The sequence below is a fragment of the Aedes aegypti genome, chromosome 1 (genome assembly GCF_002204515.2).
Source record: "Aedes aegypti strain LVP_AGWG chromosome 1, AaegL5.0 Primary Assembly, whole genome shotgun sequence".
NCBI classification, from domain to species: Eukaryota; Metazoa; Arthropoda; class Insecta; order Diptera; family Culicidae; genus Aedes; species Aedes aegypti.
The window spans coordinates 108201374-108214806 of NC_035107.1; the positions used below are offsets into that span (position 1 = coordinate 108201374).

General features: G+C 37.6%; 1 protein-coding gene across 4 annotated transcripts in view; it reads right to left on the minus strand.

Annotated features, from left to right (window-relative positions):
- Positions 1 to 285: 285 nt before the first annotated feature.
- LOC5576472 (thioredoxin reductase 1, mitochondrial) overlaps positions 286 to 13433 on the minus strand; it is a 35453-nt gene continuing 22305 nt past the window's right edge. For 3 of the 4 annotated variants that reach the window (XM_021844803.1, XM_001662615.2, XM_001662616.2), the window contains exons 2-3: positions 8206 to 8426; positions 286 to 1867 (exon numbers count right to left, since the gene is read on the minus strand). In XM_021844803.1, coding sequence (XP_021700495.1) covers positions 611 to 1867; positions 8206 to 8426 — 1478 coding nt within the window. In that variant the 3' untranslated portion in view covers positions 286 to 610. Of the gene's footprint in view, positions 1868 to 8205; positions 8427 to 8617; positions 8820 to 13433 lie in introns of all 4 variants that reach the window. The other variant, XM_021844792.1, reaches the window with a different exon arrangement.

Below are 13433 nucleotides of genomic sequence, written 5' to 3' on the forward strand. Positions count from 1 at the left end.
TTCAGAACTTATTATTTTTTCAAAGGCTCAAGTGCTGTAAGGCATTACGGAGTCATTTTTGTATTATTACTATTCAGAAAATAATGCCCCCTCGGCTGTTCCGGCTAACTTTGTACTGTCCCGGAACTTAAAACTCACATGCCACTATTGGTCAAACTATAGAACTCTAGACCACTGTCAAAACTTTTGCGATCATTTGTAGCATACAGGGTGATAACTATTTCCTGTCAGTAAAACAGCAACGTGATAGGATAATTTTCTTTCTTAGAGATTCCGTACACAATATATTAACATTGTGATTTTATTGATCAGACGTGTTTTCTGCGACACAAAAAAAGTACACAAGATGATATACCGCAACTCAAAGTCCCTCTCACTTTTATCGAACTTTGCTTGCTTACCTGTTTCGAATGTTCATTGCAGTCCTACAATTTAGCGTGTTATCTAAACTATCAGTTGATTTTAGTGGTACGTATCATCAACAGGAAAAAAACAGTGAATCCCAATTTGATTGAGATGTTTCCTGTTGTCCTACGAAAATTAATTAATACAACAATACACGAGCATCGAAAGGCAAATGTTTTGTTCAAGTGTGGTGGTTTGCCGCTCCTTAACTGCAGCACGTGGCCGGAGTTGGATCCAGTCCTGAGCTCTTGGTGATCAACAGACGAGTGAATTCTTCCGCAACGGTCGGGTGAATACCAACGGTATTCTTCAAAATCTTCATGGTGAGGCCAGATTTCAAAGCGGCTGCGAAACCTTGGATGACTTCTCCGGCAACCGGTCCCAGGAAGTGTAGTCCGAGGACTTTCTGATCGCCTTCGAGCAGGGCCACTGCCTTAAGATAACAATACCGTACGCTGCGTTGAGGGACGAAGAATTCCGTGGGTTTGTAGTAGGCATGGTATACTTCGACTTTGTCCTTGCCGAATTTGGCTTCTGCGTTTTCTTCGCTCATGCCAACACAGCCGTACTCCAGTGGGGAGAAAACGGTGGTGGCCACGTCCGCGTAGTCCATGATATCGGTTTGGTTGTTGAACAATCGTCGGGCCAGCAGGCGACCAGCGTGGATGGCAACCGGGGTCAGTTCTGGCCGTTTGTACAACACATCACCAACGGCGAAAATATTGGGCACGTTAGTCGTCTCGAAGCTGTCCACATCGAGTTTGTCAGACTTGCCTCCCTCGGCGGTAACAACACCGGCCTGATCCAGCTTCAGGTCATCGGTACACGCGGTACGACCAATGGCAAACAGAACGGTATCGTACACATCGGATCCTTCGGTTCCGTCATCGGAACGGTACTTCACAAGCAGACGGCCATCAGCTTGCTTCTCAACGGACTGTGGCTGAGTCTTGTGCAGGAATTTGATTCCCTTTTCAACCATTGCATCACCTACCATGGTGGCCATTTGCTGGTCAAATCCACGCAGCAGAATCGACCGCACCATCACAGTGGCGTCGTAGCCGAAGCCTTTCAGGAAACCGGCACACTCCAGGCCGATGTATCCAGCACCAACGACCAGAGTCTTGCCGGGCTCGTGTGGCAAACTGAAGATATCATCGCTAGTAATTCCGTGCTCCAGAGCTCCGGGAATGTTGGGATACCGAGGCCGTCCACCGACAGCGATCACCACGTTCTTGGTGTTCAGCACCCGTTCGGTTTGGTTCTTCATGACGGCCACCACGTTGTGGGCATCCTTGAAGTAGCCCAGCCCGTTGACATACTCAACCTTCTTGTCGCGAAGGTCCACGCGGGTCACCCAGTTAACGGATTTGATGTGATTCTGCACCGACTCGGTAAGGGTTGCCCAATCGTGCTTGACCGATTCCGGCTCAGCAAACTTCCAACCGTACGGTTGGGCATCCTGGAAAGGAAAGGAAAAGACGAATGTTTAGAGTGAGTTCAATATTCGGAAAGAGAATCTCTTTCCGTCCATCTGATGGTTGTAGCACAGGTCTGCTATGGACTGCGTGTCTTCAAAGTAGGAACTTTGGAGGAACAAAAGAGGACAAAAAGAGACCAAACGAGAACCAAAAAGCGATTGAGTGTCTTAAAAATAGGAACTTCAGAAATCTCATGCTTGATACAAAAATGAATAGATACCAAACTAAAAATAAACAGCAATTAAATAGAGCTCATACAAGAATCAGCATATAGACGTTTTTCATACTTTTTTTATTTAAGCAAACCGGTAAGTCATTTCACTATGGACATAATTTTATTTTTTCGAGTATTTTTCAAATGTTTATTTCGGATTTAGGTAACTCCGAAGATTCAGGAATTCATTTATTGATTATTCGCTTTATTTTTTCTCTCGAGACGAACACAAAATCATTAACCAGATAAAATCTCTCTCATAAATAACAATAATAATAATGATAAATTTATTTGTCATTTCACGGAGTTAATGAAGCGATTTTTTCTTCGGTTTCGTTAGGAATTTGTCTAAGATTTTAGTTTACATTATCTGCATGAATTCAACCAGTACCGTAAAGTGCCCTAATTCAGCGCTTTTCGTCTTTGATGAAAAAATCGACATTTCTCGCGTTACAATTCTAAAGGGCCAGCAAACGTAGCAGACATTAGAAATAACTAGTCTTGTGTTGAGATTTATTAGCATCTTTGAAAAAACTGCTCTACTGACTGAGGTTTTCAATAACAGTTTATTTTGAATACAATACTTTGCATTTTTTCAGCCATAAAAACGACTGAATGCATTTGATGTTTCTTGAGAGCGGAATCTGGGCTCAGGGTGTCTTCTCACATGGAGAAATGAAATTCACTGATTTTTCCATGTTTTTCCAAAGTTTGAAAAATAATTCCTGGTTCAAAAAATTCTTCAGAATACGATTCACGATTTTTTATATTAGATTACTAAAGCATGTTTTCAAAGATAGGCTTGAAAACACTAACGATAACGATAAAGTATTTTTCACTTCAATAAGAAAAATATCTGATAATTTATAACAAACAGTAAACAATTAAAAGAATGGTGGTTTTGTTTTAATTCTCACGAAAACCAAGAATTATGTGAAAGTGCTAAAGTTAGATATAAAGAAAATAGTGTTATTCTAACTTACGAAAATAGACTTCCCTTAGAATAGGAATCAAATTTATGGATATCAGGGACCTATCCAGGAAATTTCTCTAGTGAGCGTTGTCCTTTTTTCAAGATGATATCTAAAGGAAATCAGGCTGATAGTGTGTTACTTGAAAAAAAAAAAACAGAAACCTAGCAGGAACCACGACATGAGAATTAAATTTCTCATTTGAAGAGACATTTCCTTGGTGCTAAGACTTGTTTTTAAATTCCTCGTAACATAACGACAAGTATAACTGCTCGTTTTGCTGTAGATTTCCTTCACACATTATTCCGAAGATCTTTTCAGGAGTTTGATTTGTGATTTATCACGAACATTCTAATTCTGATTCTTCGTGGATTTCGTTTTAGATATCTTCATGAATTCGATCTGGATTTTTCTAAGGATCAGAAATCCCTCAAAAGCTCATTTCATTTTTCAAGGAAGCTCCATCCAAATTCTCCAGAAATTTATCCTCTGATTTTCTATAGAATTTCTCCAACATTCCCGTTTAGAGCATCACCAAGAATGCAAAGTACTTTCATGAATTTCTCCAAATATTTCCAAATTTTCAAAAGAAAGTCTTCAAAGAATTTTTCCAATCATTCATCAGAGGATGTCTTTAGGAAAGAAGATATGATGATGATACATCAAAGTTTCAAAATTTTATTTTTTAATTTAATATTGATACCAATAACTATTAATTTTCATTTATTTTAAATTTTCCAAATTGAGCGGAATTAGGGTCTTAGTTGTCGAATTGCAATACTTCACGATAATATCCTCAAAGATGCCTCCATTGATTTCTTATGAACTGCTCCGAAACTATCGTTCAGGACTTTTTTACGACAAGGAATCTTTCAAAGACTCCAGAAGCTCCTTCAGAAAGTCCTCCAATTTCCCAAGGAAGTACTCAAAGAATTTTTCTGGACTTTTCCATGGATGTTTGCCAAGAATTTTCAAGGGTTATTTTTAGAAATTGTTAGAAAAAAAATCCTTAGAAAATCAGGGAGGTGTTGTTAAAACAAATGATATTTTTTTTTGTAAAAAACCCGGTGCATTTTTGAAAGGAATTCTCAAACAACTCCTTAATTTCATGATGGATGGACTACTTTGTCATGATGGATTTTCTACATAAATTGTTAACATATTCATGTTGAAATTTCTGAAATAATTCTAGAAAATCATCGAACGTAATCGCAGAAGAAATTTGTATAGGATGGATCGGAATAAATTCTGTGGTGCTTGCTGTTGTGTAACCCTAGATGAAATTTGGAATAATACTTGAAGATTTTATTCGAAAAAATCACTTGAGTAATGTTTGAAAGAAGTGCAAGAGTAATTTAGGGACAAAATGATGAAGAAACTCCTAGAAAAAAACTGGACAAAGCTAATAAGGAACCCCTTTAATGAAATATTCCTGGAAAAGTTATTGATAGATATCGTGGAAAAATCTCTAGAATAATTTAAAAGAAATTCCTGAGACGACCCGTTGATAAACTAGTGAATCTACCTATATAAAAAGTTAATGGAAGCTGAAATGGGAATTTTGGCGTAGGAACTTCTGAAAGAATTCTTGTAGGGTTTCCTGGGAAAAATCCCTTAATAAATTTCTTCAAAAGCTCTAGAATAAACCTTCGAAGATTTTCATTTAAGAACTGTAGATTTCTTTGAAGTTGAAGTAACGACTGGAAAAAACAGTGGACAAATTGGTTGAAAAGTATTTCCTGTAGAAATCATTGGGGGTTTTAAAAGTTTATCTAGAATTTTCTTCAATTCCAACTCAGCGGATTTGGAGAAAATTCTAGATAAACTTTTTTGATTATTCTTTAAAACAAACTTCTGACACAAACACGAATTCCTGCAAATATTTGTGTTAAAAGTATTCCAGAAGAAATTTATGAAGAAACCACTAGAAGACGTCCTAAATATTTTCCTGAGGAATCTGAAAAAAATCCAAAATAATCGCGTAAGAGTCTCCAAAGGTTTCTCTGAAAGGTAAAAGATGATAGTGACTTTGGCGATAATTTTGGTTAAACAGAGACTTTAGAAGCCTACCATTAAAAGAGACTTGCATTAAAAATAGAGACCAAGACTCGAAGGAAGACCTGCTACCAGCCCTGCATACAATAATACAGAAGACAAACACAATCCAGGAGATTAATAATTGTAGAACCTAACATGTGGCCTACCAGAGTTCATGAGCATGAGCATGAGCATGATTGACCGCCCGCAGTTGCTACTCCGTTATTGCAAGAACAGCTGTACTTACACAGGGAACCAACGGATACTACTCGGGATCAATAGCATCCTCAATGTGTAAGTACTGGTGCTCTCATTATTATAATAAACAATACCGGCGCCAGCTGCGTCCGAATGCAGGTCAATTTGGGAATGGGAGGGAAATGTTAACGTGTTACTTGCATTACAGAAGCCGAGGAGTCCTCTGCACTTCCACAAGAAAACACTGGGAGTTTGGATATTGGAAAGGATTCGTTTTGGTAAACGATAAATATATAATTCGAAATGAATACGTGAGCATATACACGAATGACCGACACTGATAATGCGGTTACTACGCAAACCGGACACGATACTGATTTCGTTGCTCGCTCGCGTACAACAGGTTCAACTTATCAACGTATGATGCGTTTTTTTACCTGCACACTTCGTTTTTTCTTCCGCGAAACGCAAACCGGACACAATGGATCCGGATTCCGTTGCTCGCCCACAAGGAGCATGCAACAGATTTAACAGATCAACACTACTGACGCGTTTGTTTTTTTTCACCGGCACACTTCGTTTTATCTTCCGCGCAGCGCAAACTGGACACAATGGATCCGGTTTCCGTAGCTCGCCCCCCGTAGCGGGGCCTTCCTTAGCCGAGTGGTTAGAGTCCGCGGTTACAAAGCAAAGCCATGCTGAAGGTGTCTGGGTTCAATTCCCGGTCGGTCCAGGATCTTTTCGTAATGGAAATTTCCTTGACTTCCCTGGGCATAGAGTATAATCGTACCTGCCATACGATATACGAATGCGAAAATGGCAACTTTGGCATAGAAAGCTCTCAGTTAATAACTGTGGAAGTGCTCATAAGAACACTAAGCTGAGAAGCAGGCTCTGTCCCAGTGGGGACGTTAATGCCAAGAAGAAGAAGAAGCTCGCCCACAACGAGCATGCAACAGATTCAACGGATCCAACACTACTCCAGTCGGTTCGGCCAATGCCAGCTAAAGTCCAGCCACATCATTGTGAACCTACTACACAGCCATTCCAACGCGTCCATGCAGACTTCGCTGAACTACTGTTCTTTTACAACAGAAAATAAGGAAGCAATCCCTAACATGTGGCCTACCAGAGTTCATACATTTTCTGCGCCATGGCACATCCGTGACATACAGAAATTGCTCTGAAATGTCATGAAGTTTGATGGATCAGACTTTGCTGAAGGCATCGAATCCGTTCCATGACCGAGTCGTTCCAAGTATAAGCAGAGGCATTTGCAAAAATCAATAAAAAAAATGAGACTGACATTACATAAAGTTTGATGGGTCACATGTTAGGGTTTGGTCCAGGTCAATAAGAAGCCATCCTCATGGGGTCATCAATTTCGCTAGGTAACCAGTCGGTGCCAGAGTAACCTAAGAGCTTCCTTCTAGCTTGGTAATTACATCTTGTGACACGTTTTGTTGAATAATTAACGTATACAATAAGGTTTAAATAGTGGATGTATAAATCAAAATCAAAAACAAATTCCAACGGAATTTGGGATAATCCCAATCGAATAAAGCTAAAAGCATTGAAAGCAGATGAAATCAAACCAAATTAGAGTTGTTTGAAGACAAACATGTTATGCCTAAAACTATGTTAGATATTTACAATCATCATCAAAGTATTTGCGCTGAAACTTCATGAAGTTTGATGGATCACCTGCCCCAAAGGTTGGCTATTTCTCTGGGGCACCGGATGAAATGGTATGCTTGTTCCAAGTGTAAGTAGAGGTATTGCAATCGTCACCAATAAATTGGAGCAGAAAATTCATTAAGTTTTAAAAATCACGGTCCAGGTCGAGGGCACTGAATCCGTTTCAAGTCCAGATAGTTCCAAGTATAAGCTGATGTATTGGCAATGATCACCAATGAATTGGTGCAGAAAATTCTGGTTCTCCGAATTTGTGCTCTACCGTTTTTGACGTTTTATTGATCTTCGCCAGAAAGAGTTCTTAACACAACAGTCATTGAGGTAAAGTTTTACTTGTAGACAAATAAATGATATCAATGGTTCAATCGCCGCGACTTGATGTGTCAGTGAATCATCGATTTGTTCTCGCCGAAAACAAATCGATGATTCACTGACATAGACAAATAAATGAAGACTTCCAGGGATAATCTCTGAAAGAATTTGGAGCAGTTCCTGAGATAGATCGATTATGAATTTACTAAGATATTCATAGAAAAAGGTCAGGAGCAATAAATGAACAAAAAGACTTAGGAACACCTTGAGAAATACTTGTAGGGTTAATTGAACACCTTCAACGATTTTTTTTTCAAAAACTCTGGCATAAATACATTCTGGATTTTCTTGGAAGAACTCCTGTAGGAAATTTTGGAGGATCTGCTAACTACTGAAAAAAAAACCGTTAGAAAACTGGAATTGTTCGAAAAATGTCGTAAGGAAATCCTGAAATATCATTTTATAATTTTCAGTGTAATCTCTGTGGAAACTCATAAAAAGACAATTTACATCGTCTTCAGCCATAGGCTGCACAGACTGAACATAACTAACATTAGACAACGGACACACGGAATGACCAGTGGACCAGTGAAGAATTTGTCGTTTGACGAAAAGTTTTCTCCGACTGGGGAACCCACACTCCGTTGAACAATACGCCTAAACGACTTACGCCGCTAACCGCACGGCTACGAAGCCCAGAATCATGATTGCGTATTTCGAATCAGAATTCACTGCAAGGAGTAGACAATTAGTTACTTTTGATACCTTTTTGTATAAAAAATGATACTTTAAGGACCTTTAATTAAAACAGATAAATAAGAATATATAGACCAAATTTTGAAAAGGAATCTACCTGCTACCATCCCTGTCGTAACAACGCAGATACACTTACATGGATAGCTTCTCCCAGCAGGGATGCCTGGTGCATCAACTTCTTGGGGATACATCCCACGTTGACGCAGGTTCCACCCAGACCCCACTTGGTTCCACGAGGGGAGGGCTTTACAAAATCCAGCACCGCAACCTTGGCGCCGAATTGTACGGCTTCCTTGGCGCAAGCCAAACCCCCGGATCCACCGCCGATAACGACGAGGTCATAGTCAAAGTTTTCCTCTGAAAAAAAAAGAGATAAGAAAATAATGGTAAGTAGTGTCGCTAAAATGATAGTTTTTACTAAAATTATAACGATTTATTTATATGTTGTATACTAATGATTTTGTAGCTATAGGTTATGCCACTGTCGTAAACGAGAATTGAAACAAAAACAGCAGAAGATAAGACACATTCAAGAAAGAGATAACTACCTATTGAAGCATTCGATGACATCGGATCTATCAGCGGGCATATATTTGAATACGAGAACAGCAACTGCTGGAGCAGAAAAAATCCTACACTCGGCGATACTGATGTCGATGTATTAAACATGGGCGTAATTTAAGCTTCCCGATAGTCCTTGAATTCATAGCATTCGGATTGGAACTCGAGAGATCGTTCACATTTGTTTTGCTATTGTGGGAAATTAATAGTCAATAACACATTTTCATAGTAGCGATTTAAAACTAAAATGGGGAGACTTTCTTCTTCTTCTTGGCATTATGTCCTCACTGGGACAGAGCCTGCTTTTTAGCATAATGTTCTTATGAGCACTTTCACATTTATTAACTGAGAGCTTTCTTTGCCAAAGTTGCTTTTTTCGCATTTGTATGTCGTGTGGCAGGTACTATTATACTCTATGACCAGGGAAGTCAAGGAAATTTCTATTGCGAAAAATAGAGATGAGAGATTTGACAGATTCTTCAAATCATATGATATAAGCGTTACAAAAATCTCAAAGTCTCATATCTAATGCTTAAGATTTTTTTCACGCTTGAGTACAACTGAAATACATTGTGTAATTCAATTGTTTATGTCGATAAAAACCATATTAAAATTCTAACTTGTATGCAGTCAGGCAACTTCTTTAGCAAGAATCTTACCTCACTAACGATGTTATGAGTATCGCTAAAAAAATCGCCATGAATTTGTTAAAAATTTCTCGACGTGTCACCAATAATTTCATAAAAAAAATGATTGTGGAGCTTACCGAAATTTCGCCATTATTTCATCAAAAATTATGTCTATAATAAGAAACAACCTTGAACGACATAATTAGAAGATATCCGAGTATCTTGTCAAAGATCATTCATCAATTTTGTCGGAATAGACTAAAGCTAAACTGCCCATAACTGCATATGTGTAACATTCGACAAAAGTAGGCATTGAATAAATGGAATGCCAAGGGGTCTGGGTCATTTGGCATAAAGCCATTTGGCATAAGGTCATTTGGCATAACGCCATTTGGCATAAAGGACATTTGGCATAACAGCCATTTGGCATAACGGTCATTTGGCATAATTTTGAACAATGTGAAAATAAAGGGTCATTTGGCATAACGGACATTTGGCATAATATCAAGCCATGTGTAAAGTAGGAATCAATTGGCATAATATCAAACCATATGTGAAGTAAAGGTCATTTGGCATATCGGACATTTGTTATAATATCAAATTATCTGAAAAGTAAGGGTTATTTGGTATAATAATGCAAAAACTCCTTTTTTCACATAGCACTGTTGTAATATTACGCAAGAGAATAAGTCATGTTAAAAAGAAGGGCAAATTCCTACATAAAAAATAACACGTCGAATCACTATAGCAATAACCCTAAAAAGAATACCTTATGTTTAAAAGAAGGGTAAATCTCTAGATAAATATCATGACTAAACAGGATAACAGAAGATGAACTAGGGTGTCAATCAGTGACGCAATATTTCATAATTTCAAATTAAAAATTGAAAACAAGGTCATGACTTTGAAAAACAGAAGAAAAAATGCAGCAACATTGCTGCTACAATTATCTTTTAAATAACATTTCGTTTTTTTCAACGAACCCGATCAACCAGTGCACACTGGTCCAGGAAGCTAATTTGGGCGGACATGCGGTTTTCGTCTCGATTTATTGATTTTAGAGCCATAGTTGCTTCTGATAATATGTTCAGAATTTTAGATTCCGGGTCATTTGGTCGAATGCCGTTCTGCCGAAATTGAAAACAAAAGTAAACTATTGTTAGCATGGATTAATAATGAATTTCAAAGAACATATTCAGCTTGCTCATGAAGAAGGTTACACCATCATAGATATACGCATAATTAGCTTTTTAGTAGTAGTTCATGAAACAGTTCGTGCTGAAAGAAGAACATCCTAAATGTAAGCAGTTATTCACTTCTCTGCTAGCGGTGACAGCCACCTGCAGATGTTTGTAGTTAGCTTTTGAAAGTAACATAAAAGGTTTTGGATCGGGTTTCTTTGATCCCTCGAATCGTACTATGTATGGTTCTAGCAACCACAAGTCTTGGTTTCTTTGATTTAAGTGTTTCCCGAGTCGTTTATTGCTATACGCAAGCAACGGTACAAAGTTCAGTTCACATGTTGCAATCTTAAACTTGGAGAAGAATGACATCTCACCCAAGTTGAGGTACAAAAAAAATGATTTGAATAAGACGTAAGAAAATCTGGGGTAATCTGCACCCTTGAGGCAAAACAACCCCACGGTGCCTTTTATGATTATTTGTAAAAAATTTGGAAAAAGATTCGTCAGGGGCGGATAGGAGTGATCATGTGATGACATTTGATTTTACAAATCCAACTTCCAGAAAAATGTCTAAATTTTTCTGAAATAGTTATAGAATCCCCGAAAAGTCGTTTTACTCCTGGGGTGCATATTACCCCTGATACCCTTATTATAAGCTTTAATATGAATAACTATGAGAAATACTTCACTCTTGAAAGAACAGCCTATGATCTAAAGAAGGAAAAATCTCTTATGAAAATTAAGGCAAGTGTAATGCATATAATAGTTTTATCAGTACAACTACAAAGAACTTCCGATGATTTAAAGAAGGTAAAATTCCCAATTAAAATATAAGCTGAACTATTGTCAATAGTAATGAAACCAATATAACTAGAAAGAATAGCCTATGTGCAAAAGAAGGAAAAAATCTGATGAAATCAATAAAACACATCTTTGGTAATCCAGAGGCGAATTAACCGTCACCTCAGAGTCTTGGCGCGATGTTAGGAGTTCACAACTTCGTCCTGAATTAACGGGTCGATTTTATCATTCTCTCAGAGCTCTTATAAAGTGACAAAAAATTACGTCCCGTCACATCATAAAAAATCAACAAATTAATTAGTTTATCAGTTATTGGGCCACACTTATGAAACCTACACATCAGAAGAGTTGTAATTTGATTTTACGATGATCACAAGAGTGAAGTAGAGGCCAACTTCTTTATTTTAACGAATCGTGAGTTGGTATGTTCAGCAAAGTTGTAGCAAATGATCAGAGTTGCTCAATATCGATCATAACAGCGTATGGCTGATTTACATAAACTATTGTCTGTTTCATTCGCAACAAAACGCGCTGCCAACTTTCGAACAGACTGAAAAAATCGTCGCCAGCAAACCAATCAAAGGAGGTGATTTGCCTTTGTGTTGGCTAGACTGGTGAAACGTCAAATTCACAGCGGTTGCTTGGCTGGCGACGATTTTGGCGACGGTTTCACCGGCGACGATTACAAATCGTCGCGTCCAATAGGGTGCAAAATTTACAATATTAATATCAGTTGCGAGCTATCAATATCACTTTGATTTGGCAACCAACAGCAGTGATGCGAGTATCATCGTACCTGCCATGCGATTTACGAATGCAAAAATGGTAACTTTGACAAAGAAGCCTTTCAGCTGTCGTCGCTCTTGAGTGTTTTATTTTTTAGATTTTTTGGCCTACTATGTTCTACAAAGTTTTAATACTTATCATTTCCTACAACTTTGCCATAGTTGTATTTCTTATGGTTTTAATGTTATTTTATTGTTTATAGTTTGTGTGCCTTGTATCTACAGAGAATACATAAATTATTATAAAATAGATTCAGCTGTTACTAAAATAAAACAGTAATAAAATGCTAAAATCTTTAATTTAAGTATGTACAGAAAATATATTGGAATTATGCCAAATGTCCGTTATGCCAAATGACCCTCATCTTTCACTTAGTTAAAAATTATGCCAAATGTCCGTTATGCCAAATGACCGTTATGCCAAATGCCCTTTATGCCAAATGGCGTTATGCCAAATGACCTTATGCCAAATGGCTTTATGCCAAATGGCCCGCTCCCATGCCAAGTGTGCATTTTATGACAATATGGGATAAACTAAAATTTCTAAAAATTACAAGGAACTCTAAAGTGCTTATTTGAGGCTAATATTTTGTACAACTCATATCGCATACTAGGTGAATAGTCAGAAAATAATTCTGATAGTAATTTCATTGCTATTATATTACGATGCTCATTTATAATCTCAATGTGACTGTTATGCGGTTATAATTACCAATGTGACAAAACAATTTTATATTTTTTTCGTATTTTCTAGAACAATCTCACAAATTTCAGTAAGTTGATAGAAAAATAACTTTTGATGACTCTTCATGGCATTAACTCCAATTTGTCAAAAATGTCGAATGTGACTGTTATGCAGTTATGGGCAGTAAAGATGTCATCGAAGAGTTAGCTTACTACCATCAGTGCACCAGTATCCGCTCACTAGTGTAAAAATTGATTTTTCGTGTCAAAAACCAATATTTTTCGCACGGATTTATCCTAGCAATATTGACTACATTCGAATGAAGTCCTCTGACATTATTTTCATTTGATAAAATGTTTCTTTATATTGAAAACACACTACCTCGTGAGCGGTTATTGGAACACTATGTATTTTTGAGTGTTCCAATAATCGCTCATGCCAAAAAATAAATAAAGTATTGAATAAATGTCGATTTTGGTATACAGCCTTCTTTATTGCAGTAGTAGCTATGGTTCGACCATAAAAAAAAGTATCAGTACAAATAAAAAAAACGAAATACCTAATGCATTTTTAGTTCGTCGCAAAATCAGTTTACCGTGAGCGGAAATAGGAACAGTTAGATGCAGTAACAAATGCAATTAAATATTTTTTTACAAAAGTTTATCAATTTTTTTATATTTTGCCGTTGATTACCTATACTTGGAGTCGCATAGTGGCAT